This window comes from Telmatherina bonti (assembly GCF_933228915.1).
Source record: "Telmatherina bonti genome assembly, chromosome: 7".
Lineage (NCBI taxonomy): Eukaryota > Metazoa > Chordata > Actinopteri > Atheriniformes > Telmatherinidae > Telmatherina > Telmatherina bonti.
Genome location: NC_136625.1, coordinates 19694286 through 19712896, shown reverse-complemented (window position 1 = coordinate 19712896; position 18611 = coordinate 19694286). Strand labels below are relative to the sequence as shown.

Here is an 18611-nt window from a genome sequence, read left to right as displayed (position 1 = left end):
ACATAAAAATTGACCCAACATGTCCGCAAACTGTTGAGATAATGGATGTAGACCTCTTGAGAATGTTCCAGGATTTTACCTCTCTCCCCAACCCCGCCTTACAGTCAAAGGAATAGCAGAGTGTACCTGAGCTGGCAGAAACTACATGTTCTACGTAGTCTTTTGCAAACATTTACCACAAAGCTTTAGCCAAGTAGAAGTAAGTATTCTAAACATCTTAAGACACCTGCATCTGAAACGTTTTATTTTGAAAAGTTTACAATTTATCACTTAATTTGCTCCTTGCATGATCATAATGTATTCCTAATATCTCTGGTCTATGCTATTAACTTTGTATTGTCCAAAGTGTATTTTTGGAGTCAGATTAATCAAATGAATGATCTCCAGTGTGTGTGTGTGTCTGATACACCCAATACATTGTACCACGGTACAATGTGCTGGATGTATCTCACACAAACACACCCAAATGATCTTCTTTAGCAAAGCTTGCTTTAAGCATCTTAAACAAAATATTAAAATTGCCTTCAAGACTTGTTCTTTAAAGATAAATCCATGATTTCCCTCAACCCAAACACTATTCTGGAGAACTGGAGTTGCTTCATCTGGCTCTATATGCTCTATGTGCATTCTGATGTAGATATATGATTTTAACTCTGAACTGTACATTAAATAGTTAATACAAACTTAACTATGTAGTCGATTGTAAATCACACTTTTGGACACTTGAATGAATGTGTGCTGGTTTGGAGGTGACCGATTTCACCGCTGCTGTGAAAGAAAAACTGAAAAAAGGAAAGAAAAAAAAAAGCCTTTACAAATGACGCCAAGCCACTTTGTTCATTTAATGGCTATTTTATTGCAGTGCTCTGGAGCAACATTTTGTATTAGGGTACTCTGATTTAGTCAGTATTTTCTAAATGCAAAGAACAACACACCATGCTTTGCTTCTGCCAGCAGTGTGACGGAGTAACATACAATTAAAGCTCATAATGCAATGAAGAGAAAAGGCATTTTGCTGATAAAATATGGTTGAATTTCCGCAATTTTCACTGAATCATAAACAATGATCTGAAAGGTTGCCAAACGTGTGTACTTGAAACTGAAAATATTTAATCCTTTTAAAGATAGAACTGCAGTTAGCATGGTCATTAGACCACAGAGACTCATCCAACACTCGGCATGTTGTATGTTCATTTGGAAACTGCAGAAGTTTTTTTTTTTTTTTTTTAAATGTAAACAGTAAAAAGAACTGTGAAAGTTTAACCCCCATTAGAAAATCCTGCATTTATGCGTTAAAAATTAGGTTGAGTCACAGACTTGAGTGTTCATTTAATGTACAACTAATTTTAAATTCCATTTTACAGTAAAACATCCTTAAATGCTGCTAATTAATGTAAAATTGAATTTAATGTTTAAAGTAGCTTAAAATCCTAAGTACTGTGGTCCAAACTCCCAAAAACTGGGTACAAAATAAATTAATAGTGTTCCTTTGTATTCTACAGAGAAAATACTAAATACACAAGCTGCAAAGTCTTCTTTAAAAGGAAAGCAAACATACATTCATGTTTTTTCTGTTTGTTTTACTGAAAAGGAAATCTTACTGGTTGAAATGTACAGTCACAACATTACTACCAGCAAAAAAAGTGACAAGCAGGTGCAAAACCCACCCTTCATTCAAATTAAGATTTAAAAAGTTTTAGAAAACAAAATGCTGCAGTGACAATAAAATCCTAAGAGCAAAAGCATTTGTTCTTTTCATTATAACTTAATCAAAACACACCCTTCAAAAATCCTAAATTCTACAAGAAGCAAGTTAAATGCAACACTTCTGATGATTTACTGAAAACTGACTTCTGTACCAAATAGCTATGCTACATTTAAAAAAGGGTCAAAGAAAAGAGCAGTCATTCCATCCTTAATAAATACATACATCCACAATCTTGTTTTACATGAGTAAAATGAACCTAAGAATTTTCCCTGCTAAGAAAGCTGCTTCTGACACCACTCAGGTTTTATGGCATCACTGTAGGACTGTGATAATGTGGAGCAAAATAACACTGCAAGCTTTTAGCCATGTTAATGTAACAAGTTACAAAATGGAAACAACTAATGATGTAAAACAGTGATATGAAAATACAGATTATCAGTGAAATTATTTTTTTTCCATTTGTAGCCATTAGAAAAGCATTTAAAAAAAATATATATATAACAAAAACCCAGTAACATGTCACAAATGGTCCATTAATCATGAAAACAAATAAATGTGTATATTGTGAATATATTGGCCCATTTATTGATAACAGGCTGTTACTTCACCATTAAACTTTACTTGTATTGATCACTTAACAATTTAAAGTAAAACTAATAGTGAGGAAGTGCTCAAAGGAAACAGAAAATGGGAAAACAAAAGCCTGAGAAGAAAAACAAAACATAAAATGGCTCCTCTGGTTTTTTAGTCATCTTGCTATTGGTAGCAGGACAAAGACTTGGTATTAAAAATAGTAAACATGGGTAGCCAAAGTGGCCTTTTAAGAGAAAAAAAGTCAGTGATTGCTCCACCGTTTTCTGCGGTTTCTGGAAATAACTTTGTGTCTTGGAAGCATTTATAGCAATACAACAAGAATTCATTCAGCAGGTGCACTTACAGGTGTTATCTATAGGAAGTTTATACTCTGAGAAGAATCAGATATTTTTTTTGCTTTTTCCTGCAGTTTTTCTTTAAAAAGAAGTTAAATTTCTATGTGCATCCAAAATTAAATCATTATATCCAGGAAACCTGCAAAAAAAACAGTTACAGAAGCAAACACTGACATAAAAAAAAAAGAAAAACTAGGCAATGCTGACTTAAACTGCTTTAGATTAAAAATAAACCAGTCACTAAATGGCAGATTAATTAGTCTAACCCCATGTTCATTAAAAATTTGAAGCATTAGCTGCCCTGGGAATCTGTAAAGAAGCAAGTAATGATAATCAAAGCTTTCAGCAACATTATATTTGGCAGCTAATAAATATAGGACGACTTATGAGATAATGAAATCATTTTGAACAAGTTTCTTACGTAGTTCACATATTCCTGATTTAAAAAAAAGTGTTTGTTTATATGTTTCGATTGGAATAAAGGTGTTTTTTTTAATGGATAAAAAACATCACCTGTATTTGTTTACATATGTCAAAGCCTGCATCAGAGGAAACCAACTGACAAAACTACGTTGCAAAATATCTAGCAGTAGTAGTAACTGTGACTTTACAAAGGTTGTAAGAGGAAGTAATGCACTGTATGCAAGCACTCAAATCTCAGGCATCTGAAATTAAATAACTGAGGTGACCACAGACTATAAGGGCAAATCTCATTTGCAAAAAAGGACACCAAATTTTTCACTAAAACAGCATGTTATTTAAGACAAAAGCCATCCACATTGGTACTAATTAACTAGGAGGTGTCCATGTAGCAAATTAAACCAGCTTTTGAATTAGCCTAAACCATAGCACCACTGGGGTTTAGTTCCACACAGAGGCACAACAAAATTAACTGCAGGGAGTGTTTGAAACTCAGAGTAGGATTTCCCTTGTTGGGATGAGTGCTAATGACCCAACAGGATGATTGATTCTTGTGGCTGTGGCTCAGTTAGAGGCAATTTAGCATTTAAGGTGGGCAGAAATCTGCAAAATAAGGATGCTGCAAGGCCTCTTCTGCAGAGATCCTCTGGACAGGATTACATTTCAACAGGTTCTGGGTCAGATCAAAGGAAAAATATTAATAAGTGAGCAGCAGCAACAACTTCCTGCAAGCAAAACTTTGAGTCAGCAAAAACTTTGCATCAGTTTGTTAAAATGATAAAAACATGCACCGTTAATAATAAAAGATAAAAAGAATTCTTTTGATCTGGTCGACATTCACACATACATTACCAAAAAGGCAAAAGTCAAGGAAAATTCAAGCTACCTGCAATAAATCCCGTCCAGTGCTGCTTAGTTTGGGAACCACATTCACCAGTGAGGTAGTGGCAGGATACATGGGGTATGGCTGGAGGGGGAAAAAAGAGAAAAAAAAAAAAAAAAAAAAAAGAGAAAATACAGTGTGAGCTCCATCCACTGAGGACTTGATAATACAAGTGACATTTAATTTACCTTGTAATCTGGAAGTTTTGTCATCGTCTGCCACTGTTCTTCAGTTGGTGTACCCAACAACGTACCACGCAGTTAAAGAAAAACATTTGAAGACTAATTATTCATTTCAATCTGTGGGCTTGTCTACTCATTAGAAAAGATATCTGAAAATTCTTTTCAGCTGGTCGTCCACATCATTGCCAGGGAATAAAGGCCGTCCAGCATTAGCCAGCTCTGGAAGGAGAAATAATGTCAACATTAGACACAATCCTCCAGAGAAACTAGAAAAAAGTAAAAAAGAAAAAAAAACAATAAGCCGTATTGATTTGTTTCTTTCAAACTAAGTTTGAAGTGAATATTAAAGAACAACTATTCTGCAAAAGTCTACTTAAAAAATATTTCTCCCAGTGTGTCGAGAGTGTAAAACTACATTTCTTTATCCATAACTTTTGCCAGCTGAAAACATAAAGCAAAGCTTCTTTTTTAGGCAATAATTGATTTGCAGAAAGCCCTCTTGGTATCTGATGAGCTAGAGACAAAGTGGAATACTTATTAAAATGCTATTGCTAGCATTACTTCCAGTCCAAAAATCTTTATTTTAAAGTGCTTGATGTCATCTGACAAAAATCTGGATATAAATCAATGTCAAGAGCATTAATCTACAGGGATTTTTTGCTGTATTTACATTTAAAGGGAATGGGAAGTTCCTCCATAACTGAAGAGAAGATATTTATGCCCCACATGAGAGACGAAGCATTGAGTGAGTATAATATAATGCACCCACTACATCCTACTGGGTGCTGCTCCCTATCACTCACTGATTTCCTCTTAACATCTGCAACTCAAGTAGTCTGATCAATGCAGGTCTGATGTCTGAAGTATTGCAGACACAAAGAAATAGACATGGAATAAAGAATTTAATCATCTGTATGGTAACTTGAGTTGAAAGCTTTAAACCTTAAAAGATTTTCTAGACTCTTATTTTTATTTCTAATTAATGTTTACAACTACAGTATTGCTTTATTTTGTCTTACGCAATGCCATTTAAGTTCTAAGTTGTAAACAGCAGAACCATGTTTTTTTTTTCTTACATCAATTTACAATAAATTACTTATAATTACCAATATTGTCTTTTAAGAAATGTATTTAATTAATACCATCCAACCTGCAAATATGCATCCAGCTGACCACATGTCAATAGATGTAGAATAAAGTTTAGCACCAAACAGCACATCTGGAGGTCGGTACCACAACGTCACCACCTGCAAAGAAATTACAGCAAAATGCAAGAGTTAAAGCACTGACAACCAAACAAATATTAACATAAACACTTTTCATACATTTAATACAACTACAGAAACTCTGTGGCATGGCTGAAAATGTCTAAAAGCTTTTAAAAGCTCCATCCACTGTGGGTATGAAAGATGCGAGCACCTTCTTCTGAAGGTCACACTGTGAGTTTACATAGACATAACACTGACAATACTAACTAAGGACTTTTAAAAACCCTGCCTCAGCTGTTGTGACACTATAAAGCTTACTATATCACGAGGTCACCAAAATTCAGGGGCTCAAAAAACAACTAGCGTCCAGAAAAAAAATAACAATGAAGGAGCAAAAAGACGACAATCACATTGCTGACCAGGAAAAACACAGAGCATTACAAACAACAACAAAATTCTTTCAGTGTAAAAATGTAGCAAAGACAAGGAGTCAGGAATAATTTCTGAGCTTTAACATAAGGGTTAGTATCTTGCCTCTTGCTTGGCAGCAACTGGAAAGGCTCTTAGATTGGATTTAGTGTGCATAAAAAAAAAAAAAAAAAATCAAATGACATCTGGGTGGAATGTGACCAACCTGTCAGAGCTCGTACTGTTCTGTCTATGTTAGGATCACAGCATTGTTAACTCTAACACATTTCTTGAGATTTGCTTTTAGACACCGTCTTATGCTGAACAGACACATTGGGGAAATGTTTGTCTTTTCCTTGGCCTTATTAAACAACCCACCTGCAGCAAGATCAATACTGCTTCCAAAATTCTGTGCATAATTCACGCAAAAACATAGGTCGTGCCAAAGCCGACATGCAGCATTATAATGAGCCAAGTCTGGGTTTTCTTTTTATCTGGATTGGTTTGGAAGGGCAGTGGATTTGGAAATCACTGGTTCGACTCCTGAGTGACCACAGGGCCAAAAGCCAAGAGCTTATTTAAATCATTACAGTGCAAGTTCGGGTGTGAGTGGAAACTTGTGCTTTTGTCCTATTAAGATCACACGCTGTGTGTGCACTTTTCTTACATAAAACTGCAAAAGGAAGCAGCCTCGTTATGAATTTTCAAAGATCTTCACTAGAATTGGCACGAATTAGCTGAGCAATATTGCTGATGAAGTGAAATACAAAATTCCCATACTTTGTAAGAGCTTCTCCTGTTCTGTTTAATTTATGCTGCTTGAATTACACACATTATAAAGTTTATTCACATCACGTGAAATAGCTGTAGGATTATCGATCTTTTCCTATCTAAGATCCCACAGTAAGACTTGGGGTGATACAAACCAGTAGTATTACATGACCTTTCAAAAATAGCCTTAATCAAACTCTCAGCGCCTAAAACTCTACTCCCTCTGGATTTACCGTTTACTGCATTTTCAAATAGTGGCGTCACCTTGGGTCAACTGCATTCACCCCCAAGAGATTGGTTGGCTGGACCCTTAAGCCAACCAACCAAAGCCACTAAATCCATCTTGTCTGCCTGTAATTTCTCCTGATATCATCAGCAACACACATGCTGCTGAAAGCTGCCTGTCATCCATTTAACCCTATAAAGTCAAATTGTATGTATGTGATGCAAACAGTTTCTGAGACCTTTTGCATATGGAAAATTGGCTCAAAGCCCTTTTGTACACTATTTGATACTTGTTTCCTGTTCCCTAACGGATACCAGGGAGCAGTAGACTACAATTCAATCATTTAGACCTATCATATTGTAATGAATGGTAAAAAATACAAAATAAGATTAACTTTTTTCTAATTTTGTTAATGAGCCAAATAAAGACTTCAGACTGAAAAAAGGGGACTTTTTTCCCCCAGTTTTTCTTATGTCAGGCTTTAAAGGGTCAATAGATGTACTTTGAGATATACAAAGAAATTCAAGCTGAAGATACAAAATGTTTACACACAAAATGAAACCACTAAAACCACACATTAAAAATAGGGCTTAATAGCTGGTTGTCAGGACCCCACACTCTTCCAAAGACTGCTACTTAGTAGGGGTAGGAAAATCTAATTTATAAAAAAAAAAAAAAAATCTGATTTTATGATTTTTTTGCTTCACAATTCTAAAAATCTTTTTTTTTTGTTAAAAAAAAAAACAAACTTTTTTTTTTTAAATATATAAAAATGATTGATTGTAAGTATTTTTTGTCATTTTTATTGTTTTAATTTATTTTATACCCAAAAATTGGAATCAAATCGAATCGGGATGAAAGCATATCATCACAGCCCTACTACTCAAAAGGCGACACTGTTTCATCCTATAACTCCTATTTAAATTTAAATATGGATTTTTAGGTCATTTAAGCAGGTCTTCAAAGACAGGCGAATAGCTTTCATTGTACTAATTAACTATGGTTTTATTTTCCAAACTGTGAAACTGTTTCAGCACAATGCTCTGGAATTTTCTGGATACACAAGTATGTTATAAAGCCTTAACTAAAAATGTATTACACTATTTGTAACTACATTTAAAATCTTTCATTGGTAACTTGGTTTCTGTTTAGTAAAAGAAATTGCAAGAAAAAAAGATTATGTGTGTGTGTTTAGTTTAAGTTAACACTAAATACCATGCTAATTATATACAACCTACCTCTGCTGAGTAACACCTTACAGGAATGCCGAAAGCTCGAGCCAGCCCAAAGTCCGCCAGCTTCAATTCCCCATTCTATAGGTGAACAAATAAGTTATATGCTTTGACTTCAGTCCTAAACGGAGAATCATATTTAGGAATGGAACAATGATGAACATACTTTTTAAATGGGTTGCATTAAAAAGTCATAGATGCAGACATGCAAATCTAAGTCACTTTGGATGAATCATAACTTCAAAATTATGAAAATGGAACACAGAGAGACAGAGCATGATGTTTGCTCAAACAGGCACAAATGTTAACCAAATATCACACCAAAGTCCAAACTTAAACACTCACTCTGTTAATGAGAAGATTCTGAGGCTTCAAATCTCTATGAAGCACGTTTCGACTGTGACAGAACGCAAGACCTTTCAACAGCTGGTACATAAAAGACTGTGGAGAAAAACAGAAAATCTTTAAACAGTTCAACAGTTTAAATTTTACAGGATCTGACTAACCTGACAAAAACTGTCTCAACTACTTTACTGTTAGAAAATTCATTTAGAAATACAGTGTGCTTTTAGGCATTTCTTCCCCAGTCCACTCTCACCTTCACAGTTTCAGGGTCTAGATCCCCATTGCAGCTGTCAAAATACTTCTTTAAATCCTGTCGGTGATATGAGAGACACTTTAGCTTTTTGGGGTTTCTATTTAAATATCGTGATAGTGTAATAAGTATCTCACCTGATCACAATATTCAAAAACCAGGGTTAATTTCTTGTCACTGTGCAACACATCGTGTAGTCTGGGGAAGACAGAACAGTCATGCGTGATGCTGCATCACGGATGGGTATTTAACTCATTTGGCTTATAGAAACACAGTCATACATATATTACGAAAACATTTCAGTCACAATATACAGCAGACTGACCTGACAATGTTTTTATGCTTTAATTCCTTTAGAAGACAGATTTCTCTTAGGGCAGAGCTCGGCACACCCTGAAACAAACGTAGTTTATTCGGTTTAGCACTAGCCTGCTAAAAGGTTGCTAATATAACACTGCAACAATCCCAAGTGTAAACAAACCTCATCGTCGTCGTCCAGTCTGACCCTTTTCAAAGCCACAATTTCGTGAGTTTCTCTGTTTTTAGCCTTGAAAACGGTCCCATACGTACCTACGGAGTAGAAATAGTTCAAGGTTTAATGAGTTAAAAGTTCAAATGAATGGAATAGCGACACACGCTAGCGACATAGCTACCGCTAGCTGGCGTTAAGATGATGAAATTCGCAGACAAAAATCGTCTGACAGATTGTCACAAATTCATGTCCTTTGCAAAGGCAGAAAATGTGATGCAACTGACGAACAAGGGAATTCATTAACGTAAGCAAAAAGCTTACAGTCTAGCTTACGTTAGCAAATGCAGCATTACATTAATGCTATATTAGCACTAGCTTATGCTAGCTACTGCTAACTTAAAATATTTTTTAAAAAAAGAGATAAAATATATCAATCTCACCTTCTCCAATTTTTTCAAGCTTCTCATATTTCTGCATGTTTGGTCAGTAATGCCAGCCTAATGCAAGCTTGCAAAACAATGACCGATTTAAAAAAAAAAACAAAAAAACCCTGACTGGGGCCGATATGATGTGGTTGCTACAGAGCTAGCTTAAATCTGCCAGCACTTTGCTGTTTCTAGATGGTTTACAGCAGTCAGGTTGCCTCTACGGTCATCTACAGGCTGACAGAAAAAGTACAATGGTGCTGGACGCAGCAGCACCGCATCTCAGGTGAAGACATATTATTCAAAAGAAAAGAAAAACTGGCTATAAGAAAGACAAGTGTGTGTAGGGGGGAACTAATTCACAATTTTTAATATCATGAGCCTCTTCTGTCCAGTCAGTGGCGTGAAACTGTAACTTAGTATTCAATATATAAGAAAAATATTTCAAACAAAACCAGACTTGGAAAGAAAAATATTCTTAAGCAAAGCAGCAAATTACATATAAAGAATAAACTGTTAGTATGTTTCTCTGACAGAATTATGGAAACAAATCCTGAAGAATAGGTGTGTAATCAAAATGTAACTTCATCTTGTGTAACCTAAACACTGAATATACTTTATAATATATGGATATATTGAGCTAGACGATGGGGTCATTTTGAACTCATTTTAACTTTTAGATTATACAATAAATTCTTACATTAAACAATGAAGAAAGAATAATATTACAAACTCTGATACAGTCTCTCTCTTTTCTAGATGAGATTATTTGTACAATAATTCAAATTAAAAAACACACAAAAAAAAATATATAGGTTTGTTTCAGATTTTTTTATCACAAATTCCGAATGCTTACATCTTTTGGTGTACTGTAATGCAGACTGTGATCTGAGCAAAGTGCTATTAGGTGCATTCCACTCATGCAAGATAATCCCATCAAATCAAATAAAAAAATCTGCAAATGGATTCTCAGATGTTGTCTGGAGTGCATATGTTGATTTGCTGAGTATATTTCCCACATGGCCAAATGTATCTTTTTGATTGTGTAAACTTAATTTTACGTGAAACAAACCTTCACACTTCATTTGTTCCACTGAGCAAAAAAGCCCGTAATCCATTTAAATAATATTGATTGTGAATATATATACTAATGTATGAAAGACAGCCATTAAGTAAAGACGCATCGGCCAAGTTCTCTGGAAATATAATACTCTAAAGGATCAAAAAGGTCAAAGTATACCTAGGAATACTACAATCATGTGCACAAAGGGAGAATGCAGTGTAAAGAAGCTTAAAACTACTAATAGTTTCCACTTTAATATGGAAGATAATGATGATGCCTAAACAGCAATTCTGTTATGGGTTTCAGATATAAAAAGAAAAGAATGTGTATCATAATCCAGAAATAGGAAGCATTATTGTTCTCATCACAATTGTTTTTATTTTTTCGAAAAATGATAATATATCACTTTACACAGAGTGAAAGCTGTATTATTAAATTTTCATTTAATTCTGTAAGTCTGTATCGTAGTGTATTTAGAATAATCACAAGTTGATCCAGTTGGTCCTTTTGTACAAATTCATTCTGCATATAAATATCCCACTGTTTTTCAATGCCTAAGCAAAAAACTTTTACATTTAAATCACATTTAAAATATTTTATCTGATTAACTCTATTGTTCATTGTTCATCTACAAGAAACAAGTTTGAGGTTGTTCATTTCTGCCCCTCGGTTCTTTGCCTGCGGATCAGATCAGAATAAAGCCCTCCTTTACTCAGCAGTTCCAAGTGTGTCCCAGCCTGTGAAGGAAAAGAAGGAGCTCTTAGATAAAAAAGAAAAGTGATACCACACAGCCATTACAATAAGATAGAAATGATTGATTTACCCAGGTGAATTACTCAACACCAAATGAAATAATTTTTTGTAATAGCTTCTTGGAACTTGCAAGCTGTTCTAATATATCAGTAAAGACATTAAACCAGAGACAAAAGCAATTGTGCTGAACAGTCAACTTCCTCACCTCCACAATGCGGCCGTTGCTCATGACACAGATCAGGTCAGCCCCTTGAATGGTGCTCAGTCTGTGCGCAATGATAAGCACAGTGCGACCCCTTGTGGCCCTGTCCAAAGCCTCCTGTACCACTCGCTCCGATTCTGCATCCAGAGCGCTAGTAGCTTCATCCAGTACTAGGATGGTGGGGTTCTTGATCAAGGCGCGGGCAATGGCGATGCGCTGCTTCTGGCCACCCGATAACGTCACACCTCTTTCGCCTGTGGAAAGAAACTTATAGCTTCGTATTTGGATGCGACTTTATTTCCGAAGAACAGTAAAAGGTTAAATGAGTTTACATACCAACCATGGTGTTGTAGCCATCTGGGAAACTTGTAATGAAACGGTGAGCATTAGCTTGCTTTGCTGCATTAATAACTTCAGTATCTGTAGCCTCGGGCTTCCCGAAGCGGATGTTCTCCATGATGGATGATCCAAACAAAACTGGCTCCTAGAATGAGGGATGGTAAATGACATGGAAAGATAAGAAACTAAGGTGAAAACTGAAGTTTATTAAACTGACGACACAATCATCCACATACATACAACCCACATGCATAAATAACAGTCCTCACCTGGTTAATGAATCCAATAACTTGTCCCCTGAACCAGGACAGATCAAGGGTTCGAATATCAAGCCCGTCCAACAAAATTACCCCACTGGTCGGGTCATAAAAGCGTTCCAGCAGGGATGCCACAGTGGACTTTCCTACAGGGTGTAACATTTGTGAACTCATCAACACACTGTTTATGTATTACATCACTAAAATCATATTCATTGTTGCATCAATTACCTCCTCCAGATTCGCCAACAATGGCCACAGTTTTACAGGGTGGCAGCGTTAAGGTGAGCTTATTCAAAATCTGGTGGCCAGGTCTTGTTGGATAACTATGCAATAAATACACAATAACAAATTTAATATCTAATGTACTCTGATATGGTTTTATGCATTTAAGGTCAAAACTGTCCAGAGGTTTAGTTAAGATCTTAATTAAGATGACTTCAACCTGAATGAAATGTTCATGAAGTCCACTCTTCCCATGAGAGAATGGTGCGGGATGCGTCCTCCCCCAGAGAGCGGGATGGAAGGTTGCAAAGAGAGGTATTCAAAGACCCGAGCCCCGGAGCTTATTCCTCTCACCATCTACAGTAGGTGTGAAGAGAGTGACAGGAGGATTTCTAATATATATTTATATTTCAGACATTTACATATCTACGTGCAACATGATTTGACAATTTAGATAACATTTTCTAGGGATGTTTGATATAGGTTTTTTTTTTTTTTTTTTTATCAATATACCAATTTTTTCTAGTTCTTAATTTCTAATACCAGTATCAACCGATGCTGATATTTTTGGTGTGAGTTGTACCAAACAAACAAAAATATCTGCAAACCTATGGATGACATCTTTTATATTTTAGTAGTCTTTACTTAACCAGGCCATTCAGACAGAAAATCTATTTTACAAGTATGTCCTGGCAGTCCAAGATAAGTCAACAACACACATAAAATGTAGAAAACAAGCAGATGTAAAAAAAAAAAAAAAAAAAATGTTGTCATTTTGAGTTAGAGGAGACTTTGCTGAAGAGTTTGATATACAATATGTGCATATTGTGTAAAACTTGTGTCATCTAAAAAAAGTAAAAACTTACCGATATTCTATTTTCATCCCGATATCCCATAATAATATTAAAAAAATCTACAATATTTGAAGTTTTCACTCACCTGTCCAAAAAGGATGGAGATACTAGCCAAGGACCTGAGCATAATGATAAAGCATGCATTATTGATAAGAGCTATGATTTCTAAGAACTGCATTTCACTGGAAACAGTGCAGATAAATAATTGTGGAGCAAGTTGAGTTTTATACCTCTGAACAGTCTGAGACGCAACCAGGAAAGACATGAGGTCTCCAGGAGACATTTCATTGCTTGAAATTAAAGTCCCTCCAGCAAAAATAGTTCCAAGGACAATACCTGTGTTCGCGTCCGAGAAGCACAACAACATTAGCATTTCAAGAAATCTTTAGATACAGCAGCAGTTTGCTCTAAAACCATTAAAAATATATAACACTCACAGTTCAGAGCCATGTTAGACAGTCCTTGGAAAATAGCTATCCCAGCTCCAAGATTTTCATTCATTTCACACGATTTTTCAACTTCATACGCAAATAATCTAAGAAATATTGAAGCAGTTTAGAACAAATTAATCTTCTAACATATTCTGAATATCTGCTTCTTTTTCTGACTGTGCTTTAACTTACTGGAGCTCTCGCTCTTCCATTGCAAAAGCTTTCACTGTGCGCACATTTCCCAGCGCCTCATCTGCCACTCCTGTTGCTTTTGCCACCTTAATTTTGACAATGTTGACACACAATGAGACTGTGAATCAAAATTCTTTTAGAAGCAGAAAAGTAATAGCAATAATACCGCCTTTCACAGCTAACTTTTAGTGCTAACTGAATATTTCACAATTTAAGCATGATTATAAGTCTTTCTAGAAAATTCTGTACATTAAACAACGCTATGGTGTAACCTGTTCCTGAGCCAAACGGGACAGCTTGCGTAGAAATGAGCCAATGAAAGCTCCTGCTCCCACTAGACAGGGAAGGACAACCACAGTCAAACCAGTGAGTTTTGGAGAGATGAAATATAGAGACACAAAGCAGCCAACTGTCTGTGTGATACTCCGCAGACCCTTCAAATATGTAAAAGGAAAAAAAAAAAGAAAGAGTTAGGAGGCTAATTGTTCAGCAACACTGAGACAAGGCTTTGATACCAGATTACCGAAGCATACGTTGGTTAATACCTGAGAAATAACTAATTTAAAGGATGACTTGAACTCCTGAATGTCAGCAGTGAGACGATTTACCAGCTGCCCCGTTTTATTGGCATCAAAAAAAGCCACATCTTGCCTAGGAAAAAAGAAAGCCAACGTGAGCTACTGGAATGGAAGTACCGGTATATAACAAGCAAGAATACGACGCTTACCTTGCTGCAAACATAAATATTGTGTTGTTAGTCAACATTGTGTAGTAGATACCTCAGTAAGGTGGCAAACAGGGTCTTCCTCATGTCTGCTGCCACTCTCTCCCCTACCCTTGAAAGCAGGACAATGTAGCCACTCGTTAACAGGCCCTGCAGAGAAAGTGATTAGAAAATCTAAAGCGATACAACATTTTTCATTTTAAAGCCGCAGCTTTTCTATGCTTGCATGCATATGCTGTCTGAGTGACAGTAAGTGAAGAAGCATCCACTTATTTTAATAGGATCTGTGAGATGGTCTCAGATTAGCTTGTGGAATAACTGAAAGGAAACGTACTTTGAACAGGAACATTACAACAGAATACTTTACACTAAGCAATGCAATTGAAATGGTTGGACTTCTAAAGCTAAATGCATATATTTTATATACTTCACATAGGTATTCATTCATTTTTTCACATGATTTTGTCTGGCCTTGCTTTCAAAAGTTAATTCTCATGTATTATTAAAAATGTGTTTTTTCATATGTTACATAAAAGTTAAATAGTTATTTTTAACATATAAATAACTAAACGTATATAGTATTTGGCATAATAAATTAAACTAAAACTAAAAGAAAATATAATGGCAATAATAAAGTAGGAGCATATTGTGCATCACTTGACCTTGTTGTTTGTATGCATACTTCTCATCCTTCCTTTTTGCTTAGTATTAGGATGTTTCTAACTGTTCTGTTCATTGACAGAGTTCTTCTGTACTTACTTACTTGAATACCGTACAGCCCCAGCAATTTTAGGGCAGGACCTCTTATCTCGCTGACATAATTCCCTGTATTTTCTCTGAGGTAGCGTGCCACAACATTCACCAGATCCCCAAGCATCAGTGGGATTTGAATGTTCAAGATAGCTGCACCGAAAGCAAGCTGAAAGAGAAAATCATTAAGGTATTGTATTTTAAATGTGATCAATTTGTATGACAAACCATATTTTGCATTGTGGAGGTTGCCTTCTTAAGGCTTACCACAACAGCACAGATGAGCGCAAACAGCTGAGGTTTGATAAATTCCCACAGGATATGCCATTTGAACTCAGGCAACGGGTCTTTGGCGACAACTTTCACTGGAGTGTTGTTGTTCACATCAGCCTCACAGTGGGCTACGTGGCAAAACAGGCGTGCTGAGACAGTAAGGACAGCTGGGCCCAGAATAAATTTCAAACCTGAGAGTTTGAATGTCCTTGTAGAGGACTGGCGGATGGCTCTCTGAGACAGGCTCCAAATACGGCTGACAGCACTGCCAGACTCTGTTGTGAACCTGTTTGCATGAGACCCTGGAGATGTATAACACCTGGATATAAACCAAAATTAAATGTTTTATACACTTGCAAATGAAAGCAATTTAATAGTATTACTATTCCATTTTATTAGTATACAGTTTACACAGATCTGAATTAAGGGGGAAAAAAAGAATATCTTATTATGGGATCTTGCATAATAAGTCTTATCCCTGTGCATGCTCCCACAGACACAGGACTAGTTTAAAACCTGTGACTATCACCAACCAATATTTGGAATGTCTAAAACAACTAACAAAACTGTGTTTCTGATGACCATACAAATGAACAAATTATATTCATACTGATCATTAAAAAAAACATAATGATACAATTTGTGTTGAGGATCTAAGATTTAAAAAAAAAAAATTAAAAAAAAATTGTCAGTAATCTCTGGTGTACATCCCATGTAAGTATAAAACTAGGCTATATAAGATTTGAAAATTACAACCTTTTAGGGTTTGCACTACGCAAATAAATATAAATAAATATAAGGGGTTTATATCTGAAAATGTATTAACTGGTCAAAATACCCTCTTACAGCTACTATGAAAGGAAAGGGCAACCTATTACAGATCATTTTCAGTAGAAAGATGAACAAATTGTTTCTTTTTTCCTCTCCAGTTTGTTTATGAATGAACATACACCGGTTTGAACATTGTCTAAAAATCCTACTTCGTAGAGACAAAGTAGCCCGAGCATATCAGTGTTATAACCCAACATGTAACTTATACAACAGATCCAAATCTGCTGTCATTAGCCCAGGTAGCAACCGGTCACGTTAACCTACCGTGACAACTTCCATTTCTCTCCTGTCTTATTACAACGCAAATAAAACGACAGTGACCGTGACGGAGCGGTCATATTTCCTCTACAACAAAGCAACTGAAACATTTTGGTGCCAACACCAGCGACTGATATCTCAATTGGTTAAATTAATCGCTAAGCTCCACAGTAATCCATCGGCGCCCTGCAGGCTGCCATATTGACACAGACCCACAGTGCACTTGTAGGACTACAGAGAGTCGCAGTTTTTCTTTACATGTTGGTTTGTGAGAAGAAAGTGTGCTGTCTAACTCCATAATAGAAAAAAATAATTTACAAAAAGTAAAATGTGTTAAAGTAATATGTGTGACTGTTGAAAAGACACACGAGCAACTTAATATTTTTGTTGCATTCATAATAAAACTACAATATCCATCCGGAAATGACGAAACCACAACGGAGGTGACGTGATTGGCGTTTTGTTGACATTTGTTTCTGAAAGACAAAAACAGTGGGCAAGCATATGGGATGGCTTATATTTTTGGAAATCAACGAACGGGTCCTGAAACAGACTAAAGAACAGCGTGTATTATTTGAGACACGTATGCTAGTGTTTAAACAACCCTGGTGAATACAGAACTTAAAGCGAAGCCGACAGGAGCTCAAGATCAGCAGATGGACGGACCGAGTCGGGAACAAAACAAACCATGTCACCCTGACTACACTACTGGCTGAATCACTGGAGGCTAGCCGGCTACCAGACGTTTGGTTTTAGGCGTAATCTTTTGTAAACTGCAGCCGATATCGTTTATACATTTACGCGAGTTTCCTTTTCAAAATTTTTAAATTACATTGTAGTATTTTACTTGTCATCGTCCTAGTGTAGCTTTACACAAGCGCTGTTCGTAAGACTTCAAATTAGCATGCTAATGTTAGCTGTAGCTACTCCTCTGTGAACGTCTTTAGCTGCATTGTAGGTACAGAATGTAGCTGAGGTTTTAAGTACGCAATCGTCTTAAATAGTGTTTACTGCAAGTAGCTCGTCAGCTTGAAGTGACTGAAGAATGTGAAGCATAATGGCTAACTTTGAAGCCTACCAGGAGTATCAGAGAATTGAGGATTTTGAGGAAGACTCACCACCAGGAGAGGAAGATTTACTGGTGCACGTGCCTGAAGGCCTAAAAGGTAAACATGTTTACTATGTTAAGTAATAAATTAGAAACTAGTAATTTACACATCATAGCGTTAAACGACACAGTAAATACATTGGGAATGTGACAGTATTTAATGTAGCGGAATCATAGCTGTTTAGCTCGTTTAGATATGTAATGCTTAATTTTTTTTTTTTTTTTCTTACAGACTCATGGCATCATATCAAGAACTTGGATAACTTCTTCACAAGGATATCCTTTCAGATCATGTCTTGCTGACACAAACTTGTGCAAGTCAGTGGCCACATTCAAAGTATTGAATTTCCTAGTGTTTACCATGGACAGATTACGAAATAACTGGCCTCAGGGCAGAGACATGTCTAAAAGACTTGTCTAAAAGAGAACTAAGATACCCAGAATGGACGAGACAGAAATAACCACTAATCACAAAGTCACACATCGGTTTTGTCTCTCTGATTCATGTTTTTCTTTGTGGTTGTTTTTTATCTCTCATGTTGATCATTTATATGTCTGGATGTTTTGTGGCCCAGTGCTATGGGTGTTTGGACGTTCACTAGTGACAGTTACATTTTATTTCTCATTTTGGTCTTTTTTTGCACATGTATGTATTGATTTCTATTCATTTTAATCATTTTACATATTTAATATTTTATGGTTGGTTCCCAAACTCGATTGGTTTATTTTTTAACAATTAATCTACTGCCAAACATTAAAGTGTCTGGATAGAAACTCATCATAATTGGTGAAACAGAATATTGTCTTCCTAATTAATGCACAAACCAGAAGCGACATACTATATAGTCATGCTCAATGTTTTCATCTTGTAACTGAAATGAGATTTTCATTA

The 18611-nt window shown here is 35.9% G+C and overlaps 3 protein-coding genes across 4 annotated transcripts in view; 1 reads left to right on the top strand and 2 right to left on the bottom strand.

Annotated features, from left to right (window-relative positions):
- Positions 1-852: 852 nt before the first annotated feature.
- Positions 853-9596, bottom strand: cdk5 (cyclin dependent kinase 5). The gene is made up of 12 exons (XM_079243372.1): positions 9475-9596; positions 9044-9132; positions 8888-8955; positions 8700-8760; positions 8566-8622; positions 8313-8408; positions 7974-8048; positions 5273-5369; positions 4272-4341; positions 4129-4189; positions 3944-4024; positions 853-3730 (listed from the first exon to the last, which is right to left on the bottom strand). Exons 1-12 carry the CDS (start codon positions 9509-9511, stop codon positions 3644-3646), a joined length of 879 nt encoding a protein of 292 aa, XP_079099498.1. The 5' UTR covers positions 9512-9596; the 3' UTR covers positions 853-3643.
- A 1387-nt stretch (positions 9597-10983) lies between these two features.
- abcb8 (ATP-binding cassette, sub-family B (MDR/TAP), member 8) lies at positions 10984-16786 on the bottom strand. Its single transcript, XM_079243660.1, has 16 exons — positions 16618-16786; positions 15517-15841; positions 15263-15418; positions 14555-14649; positions 14321-14426; positions 14048-14209; positions 13776-13861; positions 13590-13687; positions 13383-13488; positions 13238-13271; positions 12519-12655; positions 12305-12399; positions 12086-12219; positions 11814-11961; positions 11481-11731; positions 10984-11259 (listed from the first exon to the last, which is right to left on the bottom strand). The coding sequence occupies exons 1-16, from the start codon at positions 16719-16721 to the stop codon at positions 11176-11178; spliced, it is 2121 nt and encodes a 706-aa protein (XP_079099786.1). The 5' UTR covers positions 16722-16786; the 3' UTR covers positions 10984-11175.
- Positions 16787-17070: 284 nt separating this feature from the next.
- atg9b (autophagy related 9B) overlaps positions 17071-18611 on the top strand; it is a 13283-nt gene continuing 11742 nt past the window's right edge. For both annotated transcript variants that reach the window (XM_079243437.1, XM_079243436.1), the window contains exons 1-2: positions 17071-17777; positions 17952-17997. In XM_079243437.1, coding sequence (XP_079099563.1) covers positions 17669-17777; positions 17952-17997 — 155 coding nt within the window. In that variant the 5' untranslated portion in view covers positions 17071-17668. The remainder of the gene's footprint in view (positions 17778-17951; positions 17998-18611) is intronic.